This window comes from Staurois parvus, unplaced genomic scaffold (assembly GCF_062004578.1).
Source record: "Staurois parvus isolate SC_StPar_1 unplaced genomic scaffold, SC_StPar_1.0 ptg000362l, whole genome shotgun sequence".
Lineage (NCBI taxonomy): Eukaryota > Metazoa > Chordata > Amphibia > Anura > Ranidae > Staurois > Staurois parvus.
In genome coordinates, this window is record NW_028318158.1 from 11,310,867 (window position 1) to 11,325,700 (window position 14,834).

A 14,834-nucleotide genomic window follows, 5' to 3' on the forward strand; every position below is an offset into this window, starting at 1 on the left:
GGAATTCTGTTCATACTATCTTGGGGGGGAGGTGATATATAAGAAGATTAAACTTTGGCTTTAAATTGGATTTGTAGACAAAGCATGTTTTTAATTTTCTTTCTTGGAAAGAGTAGAGAATGGTTAGAACATTTTTTCTTAATTGTCTCTGTCTTGTAATGTCCATATGGAACTATATCTTGTTACCTCTTCTCTGCACAGTATCAAGGTATAAGAAGCCGTCTGCCCCAAGAATTCTTCCTGTACACCCGCCCTGTGAACAACAAGTGTATCTTCATTAATGAGAGAGAAGTGACTCAGGACTTCCACTTGCTCCCAGGATCTTACGTCATTGTCCCCTCGACGGCGGAGCCGGACCAGCAGTGTGAATTCATCCTGAGGGTCTTCTCCAGGAAACACATTCTAGAGTAAGTGCAGCCTCTTCCCTGAAAAAAATAAGCTTTTCACCCTTAAATTGTACGTAAATCCCAAATTTTTCTTGTTTCCAAGTGAGTTTGGAAGAGTTAGAACCTCTGTCAAGTTTTTGTTGTCTATGTCCAGCTTGGGCGATTTATCTGCTTTATTCAGCTTGGTGATGGAAATCCTCAGTTTTACAGCTGTCACTGGAAGTGGAGGTGAAAGCAGATCTTCTAATATGGAGACCCGTAAAAAAAAGGAAGAAGCTGATATTACCCAACTCTGTCCGGAGCTATCCTGCCCACCTTTTTGTATTCCAGCTGCTGTTACCGTCTCCATATTATAAAATACAAAAAAAATCCAGCAGGGTTGGTGGGAGCTCCTCATAATAGGTACAGAGGGTGTGCAGACCTAGAACTCACACCAGAGATCTCACCAATAGAATCAAAATGAGTAAGAGAGACTGTCAGGAGATTTACCTCTTCAACATTTACAGAGGAATGAAATTGGGTGGATTGATCCTTTAATATAAAAAATGGCACTCAGACATCCCTGCATGCACTGCTTCCTTCATGAATTTAAATTTGTCACTTAAAGGTCCACAGCATACCTTTATGGGGTTCCTCTCCTCATTAATCGCAATCTCAAAGGCAATTCCTCTATCACTACAGAATGATAATTGTCTTTATGGTGTGTGTATGTATATATATATATATATATATATATATATATATTTATACACCATAAAGACAATTATCATATATATCTATTGGACAATAAGTCCAACTCTGAGCTTATTTTTGTATATGGTTCCCAGGCAGCAGTGTTAAAAAAACTGTAATGTTCACCTCTATTCATAGTTCTCCGCAGTACCTTTTTTCTGCCACAAGATGTCCTTAGTCTTCTTGGTTGAATAAGCACAGCTTCAGGCAACCTAGAAGACTGAAGACATACTGTGAGTTCAGACTGTCATGGTCCCAACCCCTGAGGTGCCCTGAATTCACAATATACTAATGCAGAGAGCGGCGCTGACATCATTATGGCAGTGCTGCTTTCTGGACTGTCCAACCTGGAAATGCAAAGAGGAAGAACACCCTGTGGCAGAGTCCGGAGCTGAGTTGTAATTTTATCCAAATGTATTTTTCAAATTGCCATGTGCTCCTGGTCCCCATAACAGTTGCATGGTGTGCTATGGCTTAATTAGCACCCTTTGATGGTGGTTGGTAGCCTCAAGGTAGACAGGCAAAAGCCTCCAGCCTGATAAGTTCCTTGAAATAAAGGATCATTTTTGTCATGGGTAAACACCTTATTATTAGTAGGCATATTATAAATAGCATTATTATTATGTATGTGTTTATTTTAAACATATTGGTCTAAGATAGCAAATATAACACATCTTTGTTTTAATTACAGAGAACAAGGAGAGAACCCCAGCCCGGTCCTGTGCTGCAAGGTAAGCAGAGCAGAATACACAAACACATTCATTCCTGTCATTTGACATAACCCCTTAAAAAGCTCTTAAAGTCGAACTCCGGGGAGATTTAAAAAAAAATTCAGCTCCAGCAGAATTCTTCCCGAGTAGAAGAGAATTTGTCTGCTTGTATGACAGGCCGGCTTCCCTGATTGCACACTATCCTACTGTAATTAGCATTTTAATGAAGTTTGTGCATGTCGCAGTTGACAGATGTTATATAAGGGAGGGAAAGGGCTGCGAATTACATCAGAGATTTATTTGTCATAATTGGGGAGAAAGACTGAGCTTGCCTTACCAGCAAGTCCAGGATCAATCCCTGTAATAGGACACGGTTATCAATACACTGTACCGGTCTGATACAACATCACTGCCAATAGATAGAGCACAGCACCTTTGTCCTTCTGTAAGTCACTAATGTGTCTCACAGTGTGCGTTAGAATCTGCAACAAATCAGACAGAGTTTGCCTTATTTCCTGGCTGGAGGCATCCAACATCATCTAGCACTTTCCTCCCCAACCTTACTGTACCTAACCCACCGCTTCTTTTTATTCACTGGATTCCATTTTCAATCATGGAATGTCATCATAACATGTGGGTGTTACCTAAGATGGTCTACATGCAAAAGCAGCCAGGCTGGGAATGTCCACTGCTCCAGATTGACATCCACCTATCAAAGCATTTCAATACTTGCATAATTTCCCCCAAGAACTACCCTAATGTTAACATCAGGACAGGTGGCTCTTGAGAGGAGTAATGAGGCAGGGTGCTGTGATGTTTTCATGGCCCAGCTCCTCGGCATCTCCCTCATCACCCTAACTTTTCATGTAGCTGCCAGGAGAGGAGTGAAGGGGAATACTATAGAACAGTCTTTTTCAACCTCCACCCAACAGGAACCCTTAAACTCTGATAAAACCAATTTATTGGGGATCAGTGCGAACAATGCCCATAATATTGGTGGTTAAAGGGAATAATGCATCCCTTACAGTGGTGATCAGAATGCCACTCTGGCAGGCAGATAAAATGATAACTGGTGTCATGCCACTGGCTGTACCAAGTGGTGTTGGTACTAGAACTATGCAGGCAGCATCAAATAGGAGGTTAATAAGCCACAGCTCATGGATCCCCTAGACACCTCTGGAGGAACCCTAGGATTCCATAGAACCCAGGTTGAGAATGGCTGCTATACAGTGTCAATTGAATGCCAGCTCTGAGTCTGCCGGGGCTGCTGACATCACATCCAAGATGTTGGTGTCTACACAAGGGAGGCTTTTTCAGGTCCATACATCCATAAAATATTTTACATGCACGTGTCATTTTAGAGAAAGATTTTTGTTGAAATAATGGTCTTACAGCAGGGTATCTTAGAGAATATCTGAGGCTTTAAACATAAATCAGCAATTAATTATCCTTTTCTTCCTTTCAAACAGAAAATTGCTGATAAACAGGATGAGCTGGAAACTGTTATCATCAGGTATTTTGAAAAGGTAAGAGGAAGAATTATACACCTCCCAGTTGTCAAACAGAACTTTTCAGTTCATTGCTATTGATATTTAAAACAAAGGTCAAACCATGGCAAGACAGTACCAAATGATTCCTACCACCTATCATAGGCTCCAGTGCATGGATGTGACTTTATACACACAATGAGGTGGATTTACTAAAGGCAAATAGACTGTGGTCTTTGCAAGTTCAGTTACACTAATTTTGCCCAGATCTTATTAAAATGTGGTGAAGCTTTGCTGATTTCCATCATCCAATCATGTGTTCTTTATTTGCACCTGATTGAGTATTCTTTACAAAGTGAAGCTTTAACTAATTTACATTTACTAAGGAAAATTAGTGCAACTGCATCTGCAAAGTGCACAGTCTATTTGCCTTTAGTAGCAGAGTTGCCTTCAGCCAGCACAGTGGCTAAATGGTTAGCACTTCCACCTGGCAGTATTAGGCTCGTTGGTTCAATTCCCAACCACAGCACCACCTGCCTGAAGTTTGCATGCTCTCCCTGTGCCTGCATGGGTTTCCCCTGTGTAGTCCAGTTTCCTCCCACACTCCACAGACAGGCTGGTAGGTTAATTGGATTCTGTCTAAATTGGCCCTATTGTGTGTATGTATGATTTGTAAGTTAGGGACCTTAGATTGTACACCCCTTGAGGGTTAGGGACTGATGTGAATGTACAATATATATGTCTAAATTGACAGCAATATATAAGTGCCTGTAATTAATAACCAAAATAAGTCAACCCCAATCAGGGGCGGACTGACCATTTGGAAAATCAGGCACTGCCCGAGGGCCTGGTGCCAGTAGGGGACCCCATGAGATGCCCCTGGTACCTTTTTCATAGGCTTTTTTGAGTTTGGGCAAGGACACAGGGGCCCCATGATCCCCTATTGCCCGGGGCCCCATGAGTTGTCAGCCCGCCCCTGACCCCAATGCATCTTTGTCACAATGGGCCCAATAAACTATCAGGGGTGTGACAATGCATGCTCTTATTAAATTGTGGCAGGGGCGTCAAAAATAGAAAAAACCCTATTTGATACATTTCACTGAATAGTTGCAATTTGTGAAAAGATATTATTAAGGTTGCATATATGTTGGGTGCCTAGAACAAGCGTATTTTTGTGCCAAGCAGTAGTTGGTGGAAAACTCCCAGTAACTATGGATAATGGATAATTTGTCACAATTTGCTACTTTTTTTGAAAATTTGGCATTTGTTGAAATTCCTAGAACAAGATTGCATTATTGGATTCAGAATGCTGCCTGTCATTCTATATACAGCTCTCAAGGACACCAAATAACAGAAAGCAAAGATGTGATCATTTTGTCCAAGCTATAGAGAGTCTTGTGACTGATCTAAATAGTATCTGCATCCCCTAGTCATTGCTTTTTTGCATAAAAGTTTCACATCTAAAGATAACCACAATCTCATCATGTTTGGCTTGGTGCTTCCCTCTGTCAAGGTGCCTTGGACCAGTAGAGAGCATGTTTTATGGGGTTATCAGGGGGGATCCAATAAGACCTTGTGGTACCTGCTCTTCATAACCCTCAAGCCAACTGACCTCATAGAGAAGAAGGATTTTTTCCTGGGCAAGGCAATTGGTTAAGGTAGATAAGATAATGTTGGGGGATGGGGGGGGTCACTTAAAGTAGGACATTACGGGCTTGATTTACTAAAACTAGAGCGTACAAAATCTAATGCAGCTCTGTATAGAAACCAATCAGCTTCCAGATTTTTTTGTCAAAGCTTAATTGAACAAGTTACAGTTAGATGCTGATTGGCCGCCATGCACAGCTGCACCGGATTTTGCACTCCTCAGTTTTAGTGCATCAACCCCTATGCATCTAGTTAAAAGCAATAGTGGAAGTCAAAGGGTATTGTTGACATTATTAAGGATTTAATATCAATAAAAAAAAACTAAACTGTATCATTTTCCTCTCCCAGCACCCAGAAATCAATGTCTCCCAACTACAGATGCTGTTGAACAAAGGAAACTGGACAAGTAAGTGTGGAAAAAGTCATCTCACTTCTTGTTAGAGAATATTTTGTTTGCTATCATGGTACAAGCAACTGCTAGCCGCGCACGGGTGTCAAACTGGCGGCCCTCCGACTGTTGCCGAACTATAAGTCCCATGAGGCATTGCAAGATTGACAGTTATGAGCATGACTCCTAAAGGCAGAGGCATGATGGGACTTGTAGTTTTGCAACAGCTGGAGGGCCACCAGTTTGACACCCCTGTAGAGGCTCTGTTCAAGTCACATTAGACCATTAGAGGCATATTACTAGGGATTATAAAAGACTGCTGACCTGTTAGAAGTGACTGAAACATCAGTTTCAAGGGACTGCTAACGGCTGCCACCATTTTAATGGAGAATGAGAGCCCGCTGTCATGTTGTACCCATCATGAGTACTAAGCAAAAGTCTTTGTTATGTAAGTAGAAACAATGGGCCGACCCTCAATTTGCCAGTTCCTCAACCCCACCTGTGGTCCAATAGTGATAGCCTCTTCACATTGTGGTGACTGCCAGATTTAGACAGCATCCAGTATGGATTTTTGTTCAGGTTTTTGCAGAGCATGATAATGCAACAATACGTTGGGTGCTCTAAAAAAGACCATCATCATTCAAGCATGCTAAACATATTTTAGACCCAGTGACATAATCACTGGGGCTCTTTGCTTCTCTATGCAATGCAGGCAGATCATGACTGGTGGGAGGGGCTTCACCTTACCTTAGTACTCCCCAAGTCCTGATGCAAGCAGTGGGCTGACTCCTGGGTGAAGTTATCAAATATCAAAATACCTTGATGGACAGGAGTGGGCATTCCTAGGAACACTGCGTTTGCATACAAACCACCCTAGGTAACGCTCACATGTTATGCTGAGCTCCATAACTGACAGAACTGAATCCAATCAATGAATGGGGTGGGTCAGGGACAGTCAAGCTGGGGAGGAAAGAGCTAGATGAAGCTGAAAGTCCTCCAGCAAAAAAAAAATAAGTTTTTAAATAAGAATTAAATAAAAATTGAGTTTTATCTGACTTGCTGCAGCTTCTAATGTACACTGTGAGAAGCTCACAGTGTGCAGTGAAGTCAGAGTGAGCAATTTCAATTCAGGAGAGGAGCAGGACTGAGCCCTGGTTCACACTGATGTGGTGCGGAATTCTCAGCATTTTCTGTGTGAATTCCGCACAGCATCAGGATTTCACTCCGTTTGTGCGAACTGCTGCAGGTGTGTATGTAAACAAGACCCCAAAAGCGGTCCGCAAAACGCACTGTGATGTGCAGAATCAGATCTCATAGGTGTGAATACCCATGTGATCCGATTCTAGTGCAGACCCAAAAAAGTGTCCTGCACGTTTTTGGTGCGGGTGCGGTGCGATTAGAGACATACAAAATGTACGGCTCCAATCGCACCGCACACAAATCGCATGTGATTTGCACAGGAATGCTGTGTGGTTCCTCTATCAATCACATGCAATATACCGCACTGCATATATGTGAACCCGGGCTGAAGGTAAAGCGGGAGTGCATCTTACATAACAAAAGGGGTGGAGCCTGTGCAGAAGAGCGTCATCATTCAAGCCTGACCGCAGATCTTGTCTTTGTACAGCCCTGCCTGAATCCCGTGTGACTCCAATCAAAGCGCTAAATTTATCAGCACACTTATTAAGTCAAAGTTCTTTAATTGATCCTGCTTTGTAACAATTCAATAATAGCTAATTATCTTGATTTATGAACAAACACAAGTCTCCCGGCGGCTGATTCCTGCTCCTGGCGCAGCTGTTCATCGGTCTATCATGCATTTCATTGTGAGATCCCTGGCCGATGCTTCCTTTACTTTACAAGCCTTTTATGTTTTGTTAGTTTAAATGCGATGACATTAATTTAGTAATCATTTGTTTGTGACGGAACCGTAATGTGGATCTGTGTGTTCTCTCCTAGGCGCAAGGCAAGCTCCGGTGAAGTTTAGCCTAGATGCCTGCAAAGTCATTATGGCTCAGTTGGACGTATCCTTTCTGATTTGTGAAAATGCTTTGATTTGTGAACTGCTTACAATGCCCCAGGGCCCCGTGAAATCATTACGCTGAATCATGGACGCTGTTATTTTTCTGAGAACTGCGTGCAGCGTTTCATTAGTTGGGGTATTCGGGGAATGGACGGTTTATGGGATTCTAATTCAAGGATCTACCAAGAGGGCTCTGAACTTTTTGGGTCTTTTTAACCTTTAAAGTAGTTGTGAACCCTTACATGTACCCAGTGAAGTGATTGGCCTCAGATGATACACAGACATGAAACAAATTCTCCTGCATATGTTGTTCATGTTTATCTGCAGCCATCCCTTCTCTACAGCCCTTCAAAGTTCAGAATTTATACAGCTTGTCTGAGCTTTCAGAAAGCGGGGGGGAGGGGGGCTGAAATTACACTCTGCAGAGCTTAGTGAGAGACGACTGGAAAAGGCCACACACTCCCCTTCACACAGCACACAAGAACAGAGCTAAGGCTGTCAATCACAGGCTGTGTGCTGGAGCTCTCTCCCCCGTCAGCTTTTTATCTCTTGCTGATAATAGAGGAATTAAGCAGCAGACACAAATGACCCTTAATGCTCTGGATTGAGGCAAATACACACTGTAGTGGGGTATGCTTTTTTTATATCTCATGTCTGAGGTTTACAACCACTTTAACCCATTTCCACCCCATTAACCCATATGTGTGGCAGAAAAAAGCTGGGCCTTAACGCCCACACTCTGCACATATGTGTCACTAAGCAGGCAATTTTTATGTGCAGGAGGTGCTCCCAGCACAGAGACTGAGCTGCTGAAAATGGCTTCATTCTAAATAACTATTAAGGCTTGGTTTACATATGTGTGGGTGGTGCCGCTGCGGATCCGCACACAAATCTGTACAGCTGCACCACCCGCACAGAGGAATGCGGACCCACAGGCAGGTGCCATTAATTCTAATGGCAAGGCGCCCACACTGGAAATCACAACCGTACTGGGAGCCTCAGTTCCCGTGCGGGCTGCGCAGGGGCGGACTGACAATTCATGGGGCCCCCAGGGCAATAGGGGATCATGGGGCCCCTGTGTCCTTGCCAAAACTCAAAAAAGCCTATGAAAAAGGTACCAAGGGCATCTCATGGGGCCCCCTACTGACCTCGGTCCCTCGGGCAGTGCCCGCGTTTCCAAATGGTCAGTCCGCCCATGGGGCTGCCTTTTCAGAGGAAGGGCAGGGACTTCTTCCCTGCGTGTCCTGGGGCAAGGGAGTCCATTCAAATGAATGTGCTCTCATGACTGCGCAAAACATGGACCGCAGGAATGCGGATATGTGAACTAGGGGTAACACATCCAATAGGTTCTGTGCCTTAACTCATGATACAGGTTAGAGCATCTGGGACCCTGAACATGATAGCATTTCTCAACCTCTGGAATCAGTTACTATCTCATCACGTAAGTACTGTGTGCATCCCCCAAACTTTTCAAGCGTGTCTTTCCAATAATTATTATTATTATTTTGGTTTTGAAGAGAATGAAAATCTCTTTTGGGTTTTTACTGCTGTCTGTGTCTCTAGGGAGATTCACCCTCTCTATATGTCCTGGTAACCATTGCCACTGGATTGAAATTGATTAGAGATCCAAAACATTATAGTTGTCACCAGAACAGGAAGTGAGGGGAAGTCTTCCAGCAGGAACCCTTTTCTAGTGAAAAAGGGTGAGATTTTCCATTGACTTCCTGTTGTGTCTCTGAGACAGGAAGTGGGGATATATATTCCCAATAGGATACATACAGAAAAAAAACCTTCCAGAAGTTCTTACCATTCCCCAAACTATCAAAATTAAAAAAAAAAAAAATGGTTTGGCAAGAGATACATATTCTTCCTGTTGCAGATGTTCCCATGATTCCTGTCTGGTTAAACCGTTGTCACCATGACAGTATCTGAGGGAAAATAACTGGTCCCAATAGCAGTAAAACATGACAGTGACTCTAATCCTTCCTCGCTCCATCCATAACCATAAAAAAGTTTTGGCTGGACATAGTGTAACTAAAGGCAAAACTTGTTTTTTGGTTTTTTTTTTTTTCATTTTGGGTAGAGTGAAAGAGGGTTAAAATCCCTGCTGTTAGTTTTTTGCAATCTGTGTCCCTTTGGGAAGATTCCCCTTAACTTCCTGTCCCATAACCAAAACAGGAAGTGAGAAGGAATCCCTCCAAAGTGAGTAATCCTGGGGTGTGTCCAGAACAAGTTTCTCTATTGGAAGATTTACCCTCTATTACTTTTCTGATGTCTTTTACTTTCCCTTTCAATGATAATGGTAAACAGGACAAATAGGGAGGGTGATGCTCCCTAACGAGCGCATAGACAGTAATAAAACTGGCAGGGGTTCTAATCCCTATCCACTCAGTCTAAAACAAAAAAAAAAAGTTTTGCCTTTAGTTATAATTTAAGCAGTTGCCGCCCAGCCACAGTACATTTACTGCCGCAGGGCGGCACGGGAAGGCTGGATCATGTACGTCGTCCAGCCGAGGGCATGCAGCAACTGGATTGCGATTACACGATCACAATGAATTTCATTCATAACAGCTGTTATTCCTATAGTGATGCTGTCATTGGCTCACAGCTATCTCATGGTACCTGGGCCAATCACAGCACCCTGTACCATGTAATAGCTGTGAGCCAATCACAGCACAATAGCAATCACAGCTCTAATGAATGTAATCCATTCATGACAGTTCAAAACATTGCTGTTACAGTGATCATCACTGTAACAGCAATTAAAGTGAAAAAAAAGTGTTACTATGGTGACACTGAACTACTCCGATGAAAGTAAGTAAAAAAAAATTATTCAAAGTTTAAAAAATTTAATTTTTAACATACTGTCACCAGTCAGTATCCCTGATCATTGCAACGCCAGTGATATGATGACACTGTACTGCACTGATGACAATATGTTTAAAAAAAAAAGTGACAAAAACAAATTGTAGTTAATTTCTTCATTTTCCAAAAAATTATGACAAAACATTCCAACATAAAAAAACTCGCCATGCCCCTTACTAAATATCTCAGACTGTCTACTTTCCAAAAAGGGGTCATTTGGGAGATATTTTTTACTGTCTTGGCATTTTAAGGGCCTCAAGAAATTATATAAGCCATCAATACATCAGGTTTGATCACTTTTCAAATATATATACCATAGTATGTAGACTATAACTTTTCACACAAACCATTTAATATACACGTATTGGGATTTTATATTTTTTACCAAAGACATGTAGCTGAATACATTTTGTCCTAAATTTATGAATAAATTTGATTTTATTTGATATGTTGTAAAAGAAATGAGAAAATATCTTTTTTTTTTCAAGATCTTCTGTGTTTTCTTCGTTCATATAGCAAAAAATAAAAAACCCAGTAGTGATTAAATGCCACTAAATGAAAGCTCTATTTGTGTCAAAAAAATTATATAAATTTTATTTGGGTACAGTGTTGCATGAATGATCAGCTAATATTCAAAAATCGGTGTTCAAATAAAATAAAATAAAACAAATAACGAAAACCCTTAATTGACACTCAAAAAGTCACATTTTCACCCTGAAAGTCCAAAAATCTTTTTGAGGTACACGGTGGATGCCTATACCACATTTGGATTATTACATCAAAGGAATAAAGAATTAAGAAGATGGTTTTTATTTTAGATGAATGTTCAGCTACCAGATAAAGTAGTTCAGCCCTGAATAGCAAAAAAATGGCCAGCTCATGAAGGGAATAAAACCTTCCAAATGCAGTGAAATATTTGTTCACTTTAAGACCCCAGTCACACTGGATGGAATTACAAGTCGCACGGCATGCAAATTGCATGCAAAATCACAGCCTATTGTCCGCTATTAGAGCGGTCATATCAGTGCGGTTCCAACTTGGTCGGAGCCACACCGATTTCTAAAGTAGTACATGCACTACTTTTGGTGTGATTTGCATAGACATCTGTATCAGATATTTTGTAAAGCGCTGAGCAAACTGTTGGTGCTATATAAATCCTGTATAATAATAATAATGTCTTGCAAATCGCACCTGAAATCGACATGTCATCCGACTTCGAAATCGTGCGGCTTCACTGTAAGTCGCACAATTTTAACCGCTTGCCAACCCGCCGCAGTGTTTTTACTGCGGCAGGGAGGCACCTGTGCGCACAGCGCCGTCTTTTAACGTCGCTGTGCAAAACAGGTAGGGGGCGCGCACGAGGCTCGTGCCTGCCCTACCCGTCCCGCCGATTGTGGCAGCGGGTGTCCGTCACCGGCTCCCAGCAGGTCATTTCCCGCCGGATGCCGGCAATTACAAGTAATCACTGACAGATAGCAGAGCTGCAATGTAAACAATGCAGCAGTGCTATCTGTCAGTTCAGAGCATGCTGAACCTGAGAGAAGACTTTATCTCTCGGGATCAGCGTGTTCCTGTGAAGTACACACCCCCGCCCCCTAGTAAAACACTCCCCTCACACAGTTAACCCTTTCTTTACCTAATATAAGTTAACCCCTTCCTCCCCAGTGCCATTATTACAGTGTCAGTGTTTTTTTTTTTTTTGCACTGATCACTGTATTGGTGTCACTGGGGATGTTAGTGACCCCAAGTCAGTTCCCCCCAGTGTCAAAATGTCCGCCGCAGTCCCGCCATAAGTCGCTGATCACTGTCATAAATCGCTGATCACCGCCATAAGTCGCTGATTGCCACCATTTGTAGACGCTATAACTTTCATGTATTTTACACGTATTGGGATTTTTTTTAAGACATGTCACAGAATACATTTTGGCAGAAATTTATGACTAAATTAGATTTTTACATTTTTTTACTGGACATGTTTTATAGCAAAGTCCAAAATATTGTTTTGTTTCTCAAAATTGTCAGCCTTTTTTTTTATAGAGCAAAAAATAAAAAACGCACAGGCGATCAAAATACCACTGAAAGAAAGCTCAATTTGTGGGGAAAAAAGGATGTAAATTTCATTTATGTACCGTATTGCATGACCGTACAATTGTCCGTGAAACTAGCGCAGCGCTGTATAGCAAAAAAATGGCGTAAATTGCAGTATTTATACCATAGTTTGTAGATGCTATAACTTTCACACAAAGCAATCAATATACACTTATTGGAATTTTTTTTACCAAAAACATGTAGCAGAATACATTTTGGCCTAAATTTATAATTAACTTTGAGTTTACTATATATTTTTTATAGCTGAAAGTAAAAAATATCATTTTTCTTCAAAATTTTTGGTCTTTTTTTGTTTATAGCGTGAAAAATAAAAAGCGCACAGGTGATCAAATACCATCGAAAGAAAGCTCTATTTGTGTGAAAAAAGGATGTAAATTTTGTTTGGGTGCAGCATTGCATGAGCGCGCAATTAACAGTTGAATTAGTGCAGCGCCGAGTAGCAAAAAGAGGCCTGGTCATTAAGGGGGGTAAATCCTCAGGAGGGCAAGTGGTTAAAGTAGGGTTTGATGCGACCGATGTGTTAACTTTGTTTTTCTGTTCTGATTTTCGAGTAAACAGAATGAGGCTACAGTGCTGCTTACATTAATATGCCCTGCTAGCCTGCATATTGCTCAGAATGTACATTTAGAATATTTAATTACAGTCATGGTACCGTTGACACCAGCCAGTGTTTATGATGCAATTAGGGAATAAATAGGTCCTGGCAGTTTGAAATCAGAGCATATATCCACCACGGCACTGGTGACATAAATATTCTTTTATCTTCTGCCCCTCGCTCTCCGAATAATAGAGGAAACCGAGGTTTACCCTTGTAGAACACGCAACCATCGAAAGGTCAATCCCAGCTAATCTTCCCAGATGCATTATATAATGTTCTGTTTGCTCAGACTGAAATTGAGATTTATGAGCGCTGCTCGCGCCATTCGGAATAAAGCATTTCTATTTTTAAAGAAGCAAAAAAAAAGGAAAAAAAAAAATCTAACCTTGTAATCTCATTGTTTTCATAGGAGATTTTCCAAAGGAGAGACATTGACAGATCGGGATTTCTGAAACTCAGTGACCTCCAAGCTGCCATACAAGAAAAAGGTAAATTTTGTTTTTCACCTTCATGAAAGTCAAACACAAGGAATTACTAGTAGATTGGTTCTGGTTCCTGCAAAGGATTGGTATCTTGTTGCTGGTGCTTTAGAAGGACAATGGTCCTTTTAAGGACTGCCATGAGAAAAATATGTAGGCTCCCATTGCTGACCTCCTTCTGAAGATGATAAACATTTATTTAAAAACATATAAGCCCAAATAGTAAATTTTTCATTCCTTTCATTCATTGAGTAGCTTTCCTGCCAATGAATTGATAGCCAAAAAAACTCCTTGTCAGGGATCAGCAACAGGGATGGCTAGATCTGCGTGGGTACGCTTAGGAGACCAGACTGTGTATGCTTTAACCCCTTCGCGCCGGCGCCTCCCGGCCCTTTAAGGGTTTCAGAAGTCGGGAGGCGGGGTTTATAGGGTAACGTGACTGCCATGACACGCTGCTACAGTGGTCACATGATCGGGAAAGGTCCCAGGAGATCGGGACCTTTCCGTGAGTACCGGACATGTGTGCTGGGAGTGCACACGGTGCGCGCTCTCAGCACATATGTTCTTTTTTAATAGAACGCAAATGTGCGGCCGCTCGGCGTCTAGGCCCAGATGCCGGGAGGCCGCACATTTGCGTTCAGCCGGCGTGAAGAGGTTAAATAAGATTTATTTAGGGCTTGTTCACACTTGACTTCTTTCCAAACACCCCTATAGGGTTTGACAGGCGTTAGACGGGAGTTTGGGGAGCGGTTTTAATGCTCCTCAAACACTCCCCAGTTGCTCCCCAAACACCCTATGCGCGTTTTTGAAGTGTTTCATTGGCGTTTTCCAAGCAGTAAAACCGCACCACAAATGCCTCTCATGTAGTTAATGGTATTTCCGCCCTGCAAATGCCTGCCAGGCATTTGAGGAGCATCACCATAGACTTGAATGGGAGGAGTTGAAAGGCTTCAACTCCTCCTGACTTGACATGGGGTGTCAATTTTGCTGCAACGCTAATGCTTCAGTGTGAACAGCACTGTGTGCTGCCATGTGTTTAATTGTCATAGGCATTTGAGGAGCGTTAAAAATGCCCCTCAAATGCCTGCAAAATGCCTGTTTACAAAGCTAGTGTGAATGTAGCTTTACAATGAAACTTAAATCATCTAAACACCAGCAAACACAGCAAATGTGAAGATACACGTGAACCATAACCACAGCAAAAATGCCTAACTAGCACCCTAAGTAACAGCCTAACTAACAAACTAGATACAATATGTACAAAAATGATGAACACAGATAAACAGGGTAATACCAGAGATGCAAGAAGGAGGGGGAAGCGGGATCAGGGACTGGGATCAGGAATAAAGGGAGCACATATAAGGCCGCAGGGTGCAAGGTATGGAGTACAGGATGCAGGGCAAGAGCAAG

General features: G+C 42.0%; 1 protein-coding gene across 1 annotated transcript in view; it reads left to right on the top strand.

The window, feature by feature from the left end:
* The window catches only part of CAPN14 (calpain 14), a 51,481-nt gene that overhangs the window by 32,601 nt on the left and 4,046 nt on the right, over window positions 1-14,834 (top strand). Inside the window, exons 13-19 of the mRNA XM_089685115.1 lie at window positions 202-407; window positions 1,810-1,849; window positions 3,298-3,354; window positions 5,311-5,368; window positions 7,310-7,374; window positions 8,746-8,814; window positions 13,355-13,433. Coding sequence (XP_089541241.1) covers window positions 202-407; window positions 1,810-1,849; window positions 3,298-3,354; window positions 5,311-5,368; window positions 7,310-7,374; window positions 8,746-8,814; window positions 13,355-13,433 — 574 coding nt within the window. The remainder of the gene's footprint in view (window positions 1-201; window positions 408-1,809; window positions 1,850-3,297; window positions 3,355-5,310; window positions 5,369-7,309; window positions 7,375-8,745; window positions 8,815-13,354; window positions 13,434-14,834) is intronic.